Here is a 15234-nt window from a genome sequence, read left to right on the forward strand (position 1 = left end):
CCAGCAAATCCCTCACAAACAGAGCTTTGAGAAAGAACACTACTCAGTCAAGCAGAAAACTGATTTCTTGGATTAAGGCACGGGAATGGATACCTCTTGAATAATTTACACAAGCTTTGGTGTTCATATTATCTGGCTGTGCTAAGAATAACTTCCTCTGAATCAAGCGCTCTAAAGATAACTTCTAAGCATACTGCTTTTAGGTTCAATAATTACTAGTGTGACCCTTTACCTCCATTGAGCACACTTGTCTTTGCTAAATTTTGTTTTCCTCTCTCCTAGGTGCTGTGTTGTTTAAGACGAATAGTAGGGTTTTTTAACATTCACAGAAACTCATTCAGAAAACCTTGTACTAGCAGAGAATGCACATTTTGTCTAAATTGCTGATGTGAAGAAAACTGAGCAAATCAATTAAGTATTAGTAAATGTGAGGCCTCTGTTGCCTGAGGAGAGGAAAATTGATGGCACTACAATTTGGTGAAAAACCCCAATGGAAAAGCAGTATTTCCCAGATATGCAAAGCAGAGTGAATCACTTTGTGGAAATACGCCTCCTTAGGTCTGAGAAAGCCAAAGAAATCTCTGTAGTTTGTTTAGAACAGCATTGTATGTATTTGTATTTACTTTTCTTTTCCTTTTTTTTCACTTAGAGGACTTGAAGGTTTGAAAACATGCATCAATGTCAAAGTAACCTTCTGTCTAAAAATGTTTGATACTAACATTTATTTAATCTGGGGACCATTCATGGACTATAATTTCACACAAAGACTTCTGCCACATCTGAATTTTGGGTTTCTTGTAACATAAGGTTTTAAAACATTAGACTTTGTCTGATTGGCCACAAAGTTACTGTTTCAGATAAGTTAGAATTTCTTGCTAATTCTTATTATATTCTTAATAATTTGACTGATAATTCTTATCAACTTGGCTGTTTTGTTGATTTCTGATTTGAATTTAATATTAATTCTTAAAGGGCTAAAGTTATTTTTTTTAAAATATCTGTTCCAATTCAATGTGACCTGCAAAAATGATAGCATTTTTCCTTTTTATTTATTTATTTATCTAATTTATCCCCGCCCATCTCCTCCCATCGGAGGCCTCCGGGCGGTTTACAAGTGATTAAAACCAACAGAATAATACAAAAAATAAAATACTATAAAAATACTATAAATAGAAATAAAGAATAAAGAATAAAAATCCAAGCGATGAAACATCTAAAACAGTCCAAGTGTGGGAGGAGTGGTCTATAACAACCATCCCCATGTAACTCTATTCCCCTCTCCACCCCAAGCGAGGCAGCAGAACCAGGTCTTCAGACTCCGCCGAAAGGCCAGGAGCGATGGGGCCAATCTCACCTCCGGGGGCAGCATGTTCCACAGGGTGGGAGCTACTGCGGAGAAGGCCCGCTTCCTGGACCCAGCCAAATGAAGTTGTCTTAGAGACGGGGTCCGTAGCATGTTCTCTCTGCACGATCGGGTGGGACGGGTTGATGTAATGGGGAAGAGGTAGTCCCTCAGGTAACCTGGTCCCATGCCATGTAGGGCTTTAAAGGTGATAACCAACACCTTGAATTGGACCCGGAAGCAAACTGGTACCCAATGCAGCTTGCGCAGCAGTGGTGTTACATGTGCCCTTCTGGGGGCACCAAAAACAGCTCGCGCAGCTGCATTCTGGACCAGCTGAAGCTTCCGGATACTTTTCAAGGGTAGCCCCATGTAGAGCGCATTACAATAGTCTATCTGAGAGATAACAAGGGCATGAGTGACCGTTCGAAGGGCCTCCTGGTCCAGGAAGGGGCGTAACTGGTGCACAGCACGTAGCTGCACAAAGGCTCTCCTGGCCACGGCTGCCACCTGCTCTTCAAGCAGGAGCCGTGAGTCCAGGAGGACCCCCAAGTTACGCACCGGGTCTGTCTGGGGCAGTGCAACCCCATCCAGAACCAGAGATGTTAATGTCCTGGATACAGAAGAACCATTAACCCACAGCCACTTGGTCTTACCAGGGTTCAATTGAAGCCTGTTGTTCCCCATCCAGGCCCCCACAGCCCCCAGACACTCGGAGAGGGTGGTCACGGCATCACTTATTTCACCTGGGATGGAGATATACAATTGAGTATCATCAGCATACTGATGATACCTCACCCCATGGTGACGGATGATCTCACCCAGCGGTTTCATGTAGATGTTAAAAAGGAGAGGGGAGAGTACTGATCCCTGTGGCACCCCACAAAGAGGCCGCGGGGCCAATCTCTCCTCCCCTATCAACACCGACTGGGATCGGCCCTGGAGGAAGGAGGTGAACCAGCAGAAGACTACGCCGCCCACCCCCAACTCCCTGAGCCGCCCCAGAAGGATACCATGGTCGATGGTATCAAAAGCCGCTGAGAGATCAAGGAGAGCGAGGATGGATGCACTGCCTCCATCCTGCTCCCACCAGAGATCATCCATAAGTGCGACCAATGCTGTTTCCGTCCCATAACCGGGCCTGAAACCTGACTGAAAGGGGTCTAGATAATCCGTTTCCTCCAGGACCCTCTGGAGCTGCAAAGCCACCACTTTCTCAACCACCTTCCCCAGAAAGGGGAGGTGGGAGACTGGACGAAAATTGTCCAGAACAGTAGGGTCCAGCGATGGCTTCTTGAGGAGGGGGTGTACCAATGCCTCTTTAAAGGTCGCCGGAAACACCCCCTCTCCCAAGGATGTATTAACCATTGCATGGACCCAACCACATGTGACCTCCCGGCCTGCTTTTACTAGCCAGGAGGGACACGGGGCTAGATGGCATGTGGTGGCATTTACTGTCCGTAGGATCCTGTCCACTTCCTCAGGTCCAACAGGATCAAACTGCTCCCAGATTTTTCTTTTATCATCTTGTAAATTCTGATGTAATTTTTCTATTTTGTAAATCCTCAAAGTATTTGTTCTATTGTTTTTTTCTACAAGTAGTCCTCAGGTTATGAACAGCAATTGGGACTGGAATTTCCGTCACTAAGCGATGCAATCATAAAATGTGACATCATGTGACTGCATCACTTAGTGACAGCAATCCTGGCAGTCCCAGTTGCCGTTGTAACCCCAGGACTGTGCAGGTTGTTAAGCAGTAAGAGGCGGGAGTCCCAGGCAAGCAGGCCGACAGGAGAACACACAGGTGCTGTGGGTTGCCATGGGCAGGCACTACGGAGTGTGGGTGGTGCACGGGTACTGCAGGGGGGTGCCGTGGGTAGGCACTATGAAGCACAGGCGAGTGCCACAGGCAGGCACTACCAAGTGAGAGCAGGTGAAAAAGCAGCAAGAGCAGGAGTGACTTCCAACTTCCTGCTGGCTTCCCCATTGACTTTGCTTGTGGGAAGCTGGCCAATCACCCAGATCACGGTCATGTGACTACAGGGACGCTGCGAAGGCCAGAACTCCAAGGACTGGTTGTAAATCCCCCTCATTCATCACTGTCATAACTTTGAACAGTCACTGAATGAATGGTTGTAACCCAAGGACTACCTGTATTTAAGCAAAGTGACACTAACAGTTCAAGGGGCATTTTCCAACAGAAAAATGAAAGAAGAAAAGCACTGTTTTCTAAAGTAAAAAGAAATAAAAAACTGTAAAAAGAGGAAAAAATTAACACACAAATGGCAGTTTCCTATAGCAGAGCAAGGCAGGAACAATTGTGAAAATAGTTTATTCCCCAAATGTTGATGAAGATAATTATGAGCCATCAAGTTGTTGTCAGCTCTTAGTGACCACACAGATAGCCTTCATATGTGGGGAGGTAAAGGTAAAGGTTTCCCTTGACGTAAAGTCCAGTCGAATCCGACTCTAGGGGGCGGTGCTCATCTCCGTTTCTAAGCCTTGGAGCCGGCATTGTCATAGACACTTCCGGGTCATGTGGCCAGCATGACGACTCGGAACGCCGTTACCTTCCCGCCGAAGCGGTACCTATTGATCTACTCACATTTGCATGTTTTCGAACTGCTAGGTGAGCAGGAGCTGGGACGAGCAACGGGAGCTCACCCCGCCGCGCGGTTTCGAACCGCCGACCTTCCGATCGACAGCTCAGCGGTTTAACCCGCAGTGCCACCGCGTCCCTTTCATATGTGGGGAACTCAGGGAGAAAATCTATTTCTAACTTCATGTGCACACTCCAGGCTATTTTAGCAAGTGAGAGGAGCAACCATTACAGATAATCCCCATCAATCAAGAAACGATGTCATGGTTTGTTGAATGCTTGTCTATGGCTATTTTTTCCTAGTTCTTTCCAAGGGGAAGTAGTCAGGATACTGGGTTTGCAGAACACAGCTTAAAGAAAGGAGTTACTGGGCACATTCACCACTAAACCTTGCTCAGTCACAGCTATGTTGTGAACATTCCCTCTGTCTTGGATTACTTCTACAAATGGTCCTTGCATCTATTTTAATCTTTACCAGTGCTCCATAATGGAAGAATGATAATGAATATAATGATGATGATGTAAGTATGGAAATTTTCATCTTTTCAGTTTTGCTTGGTGAGAAAGTACATTTATAAAGTATCCAAATACCAGTAGATTAAACTGACTGAAAAATTGTGATTGATTTATTAAACTTATTTGGAGCATTATCTATCAGTAATTTCTTACCTGCATATGTAGCGGCAGACTGCTGTAAAGACTGAAGCTGTCCTCTACTGCAGCCATATTTCTTAGCAACATCCTTTAAAGGAACTTCATTTATTAAGTCCAGGAGAGCCAAGCTTGTAAAAAATCTGTATTAATAAAATTAATTAAGATACAATGATGTGATATTCTATCTGCTATAAAAGAAAAGTGAGCAAACAGGTATTTGGTAAAGAGGAAGAGAAAAACAGGAAGAAAAAAGTAAGACAACTGTATCCTGGGTGACTTTTCTCTGTAGGGTGAAACAGGTGGACATTATAAAGGTGCCAAGAAAATAACTTTTGAGTAATAATTACTTATTCATTGATTGTTTCCTGCTAAGCAAGCAGACATTGCTGCAAATGACAGACAAGCCTTGGGGCACTGTCATACAGCATATCATATATTAGTAAATACTTAATTCCTGAGTCATTACCTTTTGTGGATAGCCATTTGCCTATATTGCTTCTCTGTTTTAGTGATGATGTTGCCTTTCACAGAACAGGCCAAAAAACTTTCTTCAATCCCCACAAGTTGTGCTACTCTTCTCAGTGAGGAAGGCAACTTCTCCCACAAGCAAAAGAATTGGTACCAATCTATTTTGGCCCAGTCTTCATAAACAGGAGTGACCTAAAAAAAAAAAATCCCCCCAAATTGACTGAGTTTTCAAATTACAAGATTTTATTTTCTTTGGAAAAATGCTCAACATTTTTTCACAATAAAAAGAACTGGGTCTTATGTTGACTGAAATTGTGTTTTACTATTATAAGCCCTAACTTAGCTCTAGGAGGGTAATACATAATATTCACATGAGATTGCTTTGCTTTTTAATTAATCCCTCTGCTAGCTTATGGGGGGGGGGGAGGAAGGATTGTTCTATTCCAGTTAGAGTGTGTGAGTTTGCTGAAGCACTGTGTGTTGACTGGGCAGTGTATCTGCAGCCTTGCACTTGAATGAGGCTCTGACCAAGAGATAATCTAAACAGGCATAGAAATTAATCAAATTTGCCCACTAGGACAAATAATCTTGCAGAACACCCATGCAGCTGATTCAAGACCGAACAGGAGTCCTCTGATCTGGAATCATGTATTGTAGGTGAATCTGAGGAATCTCCAGTGTGCAAGTACATATATTCTTCCAATAGATCCATTAACACTAATACGTTGTCTCATAAGATGGCTTCAGCGTCTCCATTCTGAACCTCCAGTTCAATGCTTTAAGGTTCAGTATTGCCCTACACTCCCCTGTTCGTCTTTAGAATGGTGAATAAAATGGAGAATTCTCTTCATAGGGTTTTTTTTGATGCTATTGCTCTATGGTGCATCTTGGCTTTCAGACAAGAGTTGAATATATTTGATAGACATATTAACTCTAATCTAGTACTGTCGTAAACATGTTAACACACACACACACACACACACACACTCCCCTACCAAATAAAGACTGTGCAGATCATTCTCTAGAACAAAACTCTTCATTGCTCTCTGGAGATCATCAAAAATTTCTAATGCTGCTGTTGGGGAAAAGGAGGAAAACAGTGTAGCAGAGCCAAGATGTGTAGGATGATATATTTCTGTCAAGAGAAAAATGAGGCATTTATTATCATATGTAAGTGCAGCTACAGCATATATAAATGATAACCAATAAGCTAAGCCAGGGCTAAGCAGTTTTTTTTCATCACTGACTGGAGACTCAAGAAACTCACATTTGGATGATAGTAATGCTGAAAAAGTTTGCCTTAAAAATACATTTTTTCTAAGTACAACTGGTAAGAACGAATTATGCCACCTGCATTTAGCAATACAGACTAGGAAGGGAAGGCATAAACACCACTCCTATTTCAACTCAACAATCCCTGAGAAGGCAGCGTGTTTTACCAGACAATTATGAAAAAGCAGGAAAAGCAGAAATGATGAAAGACAGGATTTCTGTTTGTGCAAAGTAGACACAGAGTCAGGAAATACTGTATTTGAATAACTTGAAACCTTCGGGGCCAGACGGATTGCTTTCTAGAACACTGAAAGAACTTGCTTAGAATTTCTATCTATCATCTTTGAGCAACCCTGGCAAACAGGCCAAGTATGAAATGACTAATGGAAGGCAAATACTGTCCCTACCTTCCAGAAGACGGAAAGAACTACAGATCGGGCAACCTGACACTGGTACCTGTTAAAATTCTGTAGTTCTTTAAGTAGCAAGCTGTGTAATCACTCATATGGGATCTATACCTCATCTCTTTTGCTCCTGAGTGGGAAAACCCTGTGACCCAGGATGGCTCAGCGCCATGACAAAGGCTCTTTCCTCCGTTGCTTTTAGAAGACAGCAATCTGGTTCACAGTAGAAGGCAAACTGTTATGATTATTAAAAGGGTAACATTACTGTACAGGCAAATAACTTGTTTTTCCTATATGTAGTGTCAATAAGGGCATATACACGTGAGAGTAACAAACCAACCAATTGACAAATAGAGGAACCATATCATCCAATAGTTTTGTGAGAGACATGGCAGCCATGAATACATGACTGCATGCTTCCTGTAGAAGACATGTGATTGCCCCAGGTCAGCTGATAATGGACAATATTATTACCATGGAGGGTAATGGTACATTTCATGTGTCTTACAACAGTCACCCCAGGCATAGCTCTTCCAAAGAAAGCCACTAAGTAGAACATTTACATGGTGTCATGACCTCGTTGCAAGGCACAAAGAGCCTCACAACGTAGATCATGATCATCAAGGAAAAGAGGAAGAAGATAATCAGAACAGGGATTAAAACAAGCACCCAAAGCACCCACACCCATGGACCCATATGCAGCTGAAAAGAAGGACATCGGATGAACAGAGATAAGCCGCACCTGGTGCCCTGGAGGACACACCAGAATCGAGAAGACAAGAGAAGACACCGGGAAAACGCCCAGGCAGCAATCAAGGGTCCCATCAAGAAGGATTGGGACAATGGAGGGTGGAGGAGCCCGGGGTCATACAAGAGGGTATAAAATGGGCACCTCCACACCACACACCCCGTTCCCGTTTTTCGTTCTGTCAGCCATCATTCCAATAAACCAGAAATCCTTAATACCCATTAAGTGAGTCTGTGTCTTATTGCGAAGCGAGACTGACCCTGACACATGGACAGTTTTAACAAATTAGGCCACATCAGTATGAAAGTACATTTATCAAGGTACGTCAGCATATGCTTAATGAAACATTCAGGCTAGTACATCCCAAGCACATGCACTCCAGCACCTAATCTGGATCACTTGCTAAACACGTTATGTCCTATTATTACCAGTTTCCGTGTACTATGACATGAGCCAAATTTTTCAAGGTGAACAGCTATTTTTTTTTACTGATACTAGATGGATTTAACCATGGATTCATCCAAGCATCTATATGACATTGAGTATTCGCATTATTTACATACTACTGATAACTATTAGTCAGTCCTTTTTATCAAGAGTGCCAGAGATCCTTGTTAATGAGCAGTCTAGAATTTTCTGAAGAAAGTAGCAATCTGACTCCACATTTATAAAAGTTTTTTTGAATACATGAGTGATATTTATAATATAATTGTTGATGCAACACTTCAAACAATCCCTGTTAAGAAGGCTTAGTATGCTAATTATATATGCTGATATGGCAAGGGCATATAGGACTACAGAAAAATTCTAAATTCTGTATTGATACAGCTGTATTATCACATGTGACTGTACATCTTAGAAAAAGTGCATCCAACTTGAAAAGATGTAAGATTTTATTGCCATGGTTTCACCTGAAAGAACTGGGCTTTCTACTTAGGAAGTGTAATAGATACACCATTCTTTGGAGCAATAGGCCACCATTTATGTACTTCAAGTCCATACTTAAGGAAAACAACAGAATTGGAAAAAGCGGCCAATAATATCTATCCAGGCTCATTGTGGTATGAAAGCTGATGAAGCTCTGGTTTAGATCAGGGTTTTTTTTCTGAAACCAATGCCTGTAGTTCAAATAGTGTTGTTTCCGACGTAAATCAGCCAAAGCAAGAATGTTACTCTTAAGATCCTGCAATAGAATATCACACAGCAGGTGGCAGCACCTGCTAGCTCAGAAGCTAAGTTTGGCTTAGTTTAGTACAAAGTTTAGTTTAGTTTATTACAAAGTATAGTGTCCTGACTCCCAGGAAACACTCTGAGACAGGGAACTGTTCTCTAATGTTTTATTGCTAATACATAACAGTAATCCTAACAAACTGAACAAGCGTGGGAAAAACCCAGCCATATAAACCCCGCAGGTTAAGGCGGTCCCAATCTGTGCCTCTTGGAATGGCTCACCAATTCCTCAGTGCTACGCATGCGCTTAACAGTCTGGAAAGGAGCCCCCTGCTCGCCATCCTTACTCATGACATATAGTTTAGTACAAAGGCTTGGTTAGTACATGAATGGAAGTCCACCAGAAATTCTCAGGACTGTAGGCTACGTTAGGAAATTTAAAGAAGGCAAGGGCAAACCACATGTCTATTAAATCAGAACTAATCAGGCTAGGGCTTCTGGTGTGAGTCATGGAGACGACAACTGCTGTGAAGATGAAAGACCAGCAAGTAGACTTCGAATCTCTCTAGAGAAAGGGAGAATGGGAGATCGCCCATAAGTGCTCTGTATGGCAGCTCCTTGTGAGGAGACTGTAAAACAGCGGTTTCTTGGTTTCAGCACCAGGAGCCAAGGGAGACAGCATCTTTGCTCTCTGCACCAGCGGAGTCATTCATAAGGACACTAAGCCAGTCAAACTCACTTTCTAATCACATTCAGAAATGTTCAATTTAATCACTTTATGGATATTAGGGACCTTCAAAACCGCAAGCTTAATTTGACACCTGGTGAGTTTTACCTTCTTCAGATTTAAGAAATTTAGAACAGAGACTTAAGAATTTAAAATAATATACAACTGGCAAAAAGCAAAAAAACAAAACAAAACAAAAAACAGGAGGGATTTTGATGTAAAAAAGATTTAAGCAGATCGGGAGACCAGAGAGATTTGGAATATTGGTTATTTTTGCTGTAAGATTTTAAAAACAAGTATATAATTAAATAATATACTCATGGGAAACAACTGAAACAGAACTAAACCCACATTAGGAACAGAGGCTTGATGAAAGTTACAAATGGACACTAGAGGGGACTTAAGGACCAGGCAGAAAAGAGTTCAAATGGGTAAGCTGGCTATATTTTTTTCTTATCTTAAAGAGTTTTTTGAAACATGGGCTGAGATTTAAACACATGATATCTCAGAAAGGAGAAATATATAGATTTCAATAGATAAACTTTTAGAAGATGATGAGAAAAACTTTAAAAAACTTTTACCTGACATAGACGTTATAGAATTTGAAAGCATGGAAGACAACAAAATTGAGATTACCAAAATGGGAATAAAAAAGACAAACCAAGAAAAGGCTTTGGACATGGAACAGCTGCAACAAGAAATCCTGGATGATGCCTCTTTATAGGATTTACAAAGTAGGCTGGTGAAAACTTTGAAGGGTCCTTTTAAATGCCAAAGAGTGATTGAAAGATCAAATCCTGTGATGCCAAGATTTGGCATCACAGGTGGTCAAGATTGTACAGATGAAAAAGAAGGAATATAAAGTTGGACAATTTGACCAGGGATAAACTATTTATTTGATATTTCTGGTAACTCCTAATGGATTTTTTGCTGAACTAGGACTGAAAAGATGATTATTTCTGGATTTCGTATAGATAAAAGTTAGGCTATGGGGAGGTTATTTTTTTCTTTTGTAACTTTAAAAGAGGGTGAAAAGTTACTATATTAGCTTATGCTCAGTGTGATGAAGGTTGGAAGCCACTTCTTTATTATTTGTTGTCTTTTTTTCCTTTTTCTCTTCTACTTTTTCCTTTTTTCCTCTGCATCTTCTGAATTTTTTTCTTCTAGTTTAGTTTGTATTAGTTTTTACTATGTTTATTAAAAACTTCAATAAAATTATTATTAAAAAAACAACAAAAAATCTAATCAGGCTCTAATTAACATGGGAATACATTGTCTGAATAGGGCCATAAATACAGATAGTCCTTGTTTAGTGACTGCCCTGTTTATTCAAAGTTATGATGGCACTGAAAAAGTAACTTTATGACTGGCCCGAACACTTATGACTGTGCAGCATCCCTGTGGTCGCCCAATCAAGATTCAGGCACTCACAACTGCTGCGCATTTACGACCATTGCAGCATCCCCTGGTCACATGACAGCCATTTGCACACTTCACAGCTGGCTTCTGACAAGCAGAGTCAATGAAGCCAGCAGGAAAATCACAAGTCACGGTCACATGATGTCTCACTTAAAGAACATGGGGGGCTCACTTAACAATTGGAGAAGTGAGGTTGTAAGCCCATCATGGTCATGTGGCATCTCACTTAATAACTGCGCCGCTTAGCGATGGAATTGTCAATCCCAATTGTGGTTGTTAAGCGAGGACTACCTGTACATAGCTATTGGGAATACTTTCATTTGGATTCTTACACTAAGCAGAGGGTTGGACTCAATGGCCTAAATAGTTCCTTCCAACTCTCATGTTTTTATCACATCTTGGCAAAAGCCATGAAACCGAACAGTGGAGATAACTGAAAACATGCCTCTTTTTCCATCTATGTCCTGCTTTAAAGAATTTTGTCAGAGTTTGCAGCCCACCAGCCAAGCATGGAGAGACTACTTGCCTTCGAGAGTAGGGTTCACCAGTATTGAAAGGGAGAATAGCTACTGTGCTATACCTTCTTAGCCTAAAGTAAATTAACTAGATGTAATTCATTGTAGGAGAAGAGCCATGTTAGTCTATGATGGCGAAAGTTCAGAAGTCTGGTAGCACCTTTTCCAACTAATCACTTTTATTCAAAGGCATAAGCATGAAAACTAATGCAGTTTAATAAAATGTGTTAGTTGGAAAAGTTGCTACCAAACTCCTTCTGATAAGTTCTAAATCAGTGAGATTTATTTCTGATTAGACATTTATTAGCTTGCAGACATTTATGCAGACATGTATGTATGTTATTACAGACATGCACTAGATTGTAAATTGGATTACCATTTATTTATTGTAATCTGGAAGTATGGTTACTGTAAAGTACCACAAATGTTCAAATCAAATCAAATCTTTATTACAGTCAAAGACCAGCATCACAAATGTTTCCTGATCTATATTTCCTTACTTATAGTTAAAAATACACAATTCATACACCAATTAGCATTTTTACCTTTGCCCACATCTGATACCGAAATCATGATGAATTCCTTCTCAAGCAACCACTTCACACAAGCCTCAATAGCTCCATCACACATTTTCTCCTGCTCTCTCCTACAGTCCTGGAAGTCTCTCAGACTAGCTGCGAGGAGTGTACAGGATGCATAACTCTGGATGTCTTCTGAAGAGCTAGCTACTCCACTTACTATGATCTATCAGAATAAAAGGGTAATAAATGTACTTGAAAAAAATATAAATGACTTTTGAAAGTTACCTTCTTAGGTTGGTGCACATATCAGGAATAGTTGTGAATAGTGCATACATTTCAAACACAGACATGTCTTCAAACATGTATTTATCTCTGTAATTGTGTAAATCAATATCCCCTTCAGGATGAACAAATATTCTATCTATCTATCTATCTATCTATCTATCTATCTATCTATCTATCTATCTATCTATCTATCTATTTGATTTTCCTTTTACTCTCTGTAATCTAGAGACTGTTGGTAGGTTACATCATAACCATGGAATGTCCATAGTATAAATATTTTTATAACAGTAAGTAATAATTGAAGCATGGATAAAATCATAAAACAACCAATCAAAAAGTGATGTAACTAGAAGGTGATATCCAGGCCCCTCTTAAACAGATCTGTATTTAATAATTTCCTGAATCCTAACAAGTTAGGATCTGGTAAGATTTCAGGGGACAGTCAGTTCTATAGCACTGGCGCTATCACAGAAAAATTATGTTTGCAGGCCTCTATCCCTAATCTCCGGAAAGTACCAACAGATCTTCCCAGGAACTCCACATTGAAAATTCTCTTAAACTCTAACTGAATTATTGGCCTGAGAAGAAGACTATAACTTTATCAGTAACTATACCTCATTTCACTGCTTTGAAAACTATCTGACAACTTTAAAATCAATCTTTGAGAAGTGCTTTAACTCGACTATAAACGCAGCAATAAATGAAGGGAGATCAAAAAGCACCTTCTATAATGTTCACTACTAACTTTCAATAGTAAAGGCTATAGTTAATCTTGCCTGTTCTGCTGCCAAATGTCGAGAGAAATTTCTCCATGCTGGTACCTGTAGCTAGGGCCATACAGTACTGCTTTAGTTTATTTATTGTTTTATTATTACTATAAAAATTACTGTGTAATTTTTGTTTATTTATTTTATTTATTTTTCAAATTTGTGCTACCACCCATCTCCCCCCAAAGAGGGACTCTGAGTGGTTGTATGTAATTTTTGTTACAGCATAAATGCTATACAAATAAAAATAATAGATTCATACTGATTCAAAGAATGATATTATCATAGAATATAAGAGTTGGAAGGGACCTTAAAGATTCTTTAGTCCAACCTCTGTCCCTGGCAGGTATCCAGAGTTGATAATACAGTTTCAAAATATGTTTCAAAATGAACAGACACCTAAATATGGTCCATAAATGGAGCGGTTTCACCATCCCTTTCTTTACATGAGCAGCTCCTTTGTCACAGAGATTATATTGTCAGACGAGTGAGACTGAATTTATGCTTAAGGCAATTTGAAGAGGAGGAAGAATTTCTACAAACACATTCAGCAGCTTCACAGAAACAATGCAAAACCTTGTAACAAATAATAATATTTACGTTATGAGCAATGTTTCAATCATCCCATTTTTATTTTATTTATCAAATTTGTCACCGCCCATCTTCTCCCACCAGAGGAACTCTGGGTGGTTTACAGTAAAAAAAACCCCATGTATTACATACCTCAAGAATTGCCCGTAACATACTGGAAGAGATCCCTTCTCCCTTGAGGCTGAGCAAACAGCTACACACTGGCTTCATACCACCATGGAGAAGAGCAATTCCTTTTGATTTTTCAGAGGGCTTACACACCAAAATACTCTCACCTATTAACACACAATATCTTAAGTTAGAAAAAATTACATTGGTTTAACAGTGTTTCCATACATAAATAATATTAATTTGACTACCTACAGTAGCTCAGATGGCTGCAAGCATATTTATCCAGGACCTGGCCACCATTATTAAGAAGCAGACATATATTTGCTAATTTACACTCTTTGTTCCCTGACTATAGCATATTTATTTACTTTTATATAAAAAAAGTACTTCTGCTGAGCATGCTGTTCAGTATTTCGATAAGCAGAACATGGAGAACAACAACAAACTTACTTGGATTTTGGACTGATCTTAGCGTGCATACTATTATGGCTCAAAATTAGGGTTGAAACTTGGGCATTGTAAAACCAGTAAAACATTTATTATCTGACTATTTTTCTAATAATAGCACTGATCTGGCTGTCGTTTCTTAACAGAAAGAATACATGACACTGTCCTATCAAATACAAGGGGGATTCAGTGGAGGGGGAATCACACAAAAGGACTATCAATGGAAACCACATGCTCTCAAAGACCTGCTCATGGAAAATGAAGTGACTGATGCTTGCTTTCCAGGAATGAGTAGGATGGGAAACAAAGCAGGGTATCTGTCAATTAGGGAAGTGGACCAAAAGCATTACTCAGTAGAATGGACTATAGAATAATTAACATCACTGTTTCATATAAGATTTGTTTTCTAACAGCTACTAAAATAATTCTTTTGTTTGTTATTGCAATAATTCCATACTTATATAACTGACCCACTGTGCAATGGCTTTTTTAAAAATCTGAATCCTATATAACAAACAAGCAATAACTGCAAATTGGTCTTTCAGATCCTTGTTCAGTGACTTCCACCACACTCGAAAGTAGTGGATCAATTCTGTATTTCTGCATACAGTGTATTTGGTGTTATCTTAATATGCTTGTTCTTCATTGTATATAGTTCTAACTAAAAGTGTAGTCTTTAAGCTATATGATTTTAAACTACTTCTTTAGTGCCAATTTAATAATAGAAACTTGTTTTCTACTGTAAAGAAACCATGGCACATCTGTTATTTTAATCGTTTTCTTTGCCCTTGGACCATTATAGAATTGTAGTAAAACACCCTTTCTACAACTTTCTGGGCCATCTGATGCATCTTATAGACTGCATCCTAGGAAAGTTTATCCTACAAGTGTTTTGGACTTTAAAGTATCCTAAGACTCACCGCTGTCTATTTGTAAATATAAACAGATAAAGGGCTCTAAATGCATTTACCTATAGTATCTACTCCTTTCCTTCCAGCTCTTCCAGCCATTTGTCTGTACGTCAAGATATCCAGCAATCTGCTACCAAATACAGGAGTTCGAATAATTACCCGACGTGCGGGAAGATTTACCCCTGAAGAAAGTGTAGAAGTTGCTATTAAAACTCGTAGGACACCTTGACGAAAAGCTACTTCAATGATGTCTCGTTCATCAAATGTCAGACCTGAAAAGCAG

The 15234-nt window shown here is 39.8% G+C and overlaps 1 protein-coding gene across 1 annotated transcript in view; it reads right to left on the reverse strand.

Moving 5' to 3' along the window:
- Positions 1–15234, reverse strand: part of POLQ (DNA polymerase theta) — a 65271-nt gene that overhangs the window by 30602 nt on the left and 19435 nt on the right. Inside the window, exons 9-14 of the mRNA XM_063294612.1 lie at positions 15011–15223; positions 13615–13757; positions 11864–12062; positions 6059–6198; positions 5062–5255; positions 4611–4735 (exon numbers count right to left, since the gene is read on the reverse strand). Of these exons, the coding sequence (XP_063150682.1) occupies positions 4611–4735; positions 5062–5255; positions 6059–6198; positions 11864–12062; positions 13615–13757; positions 15011–15223 (1014 nt within the window). The remainder of the gene's footprint in view (positions 1–4610; positions 4736–5061; positions 5256–6058; positions 6199–11863; positions 12063–13614; positions 13758–15010; positions 15224–15234) is intronic.

The sequence above is a fragment of the Candoia aspera genome, chromosome 2 (assembly GCF_035149785.1).
Source record: "Candoia aspera isolate rCanAsp1 chromosome 2, rCanAsp1.hap2, whole genome shotgun sequence".
NCBI classification, from domain to species: domain Eukaryota; kingdom Metazoa; phylum Chordata; class Lepidosauria; order Squamata; family Boidae; genus Candoia; species Candoia aspera.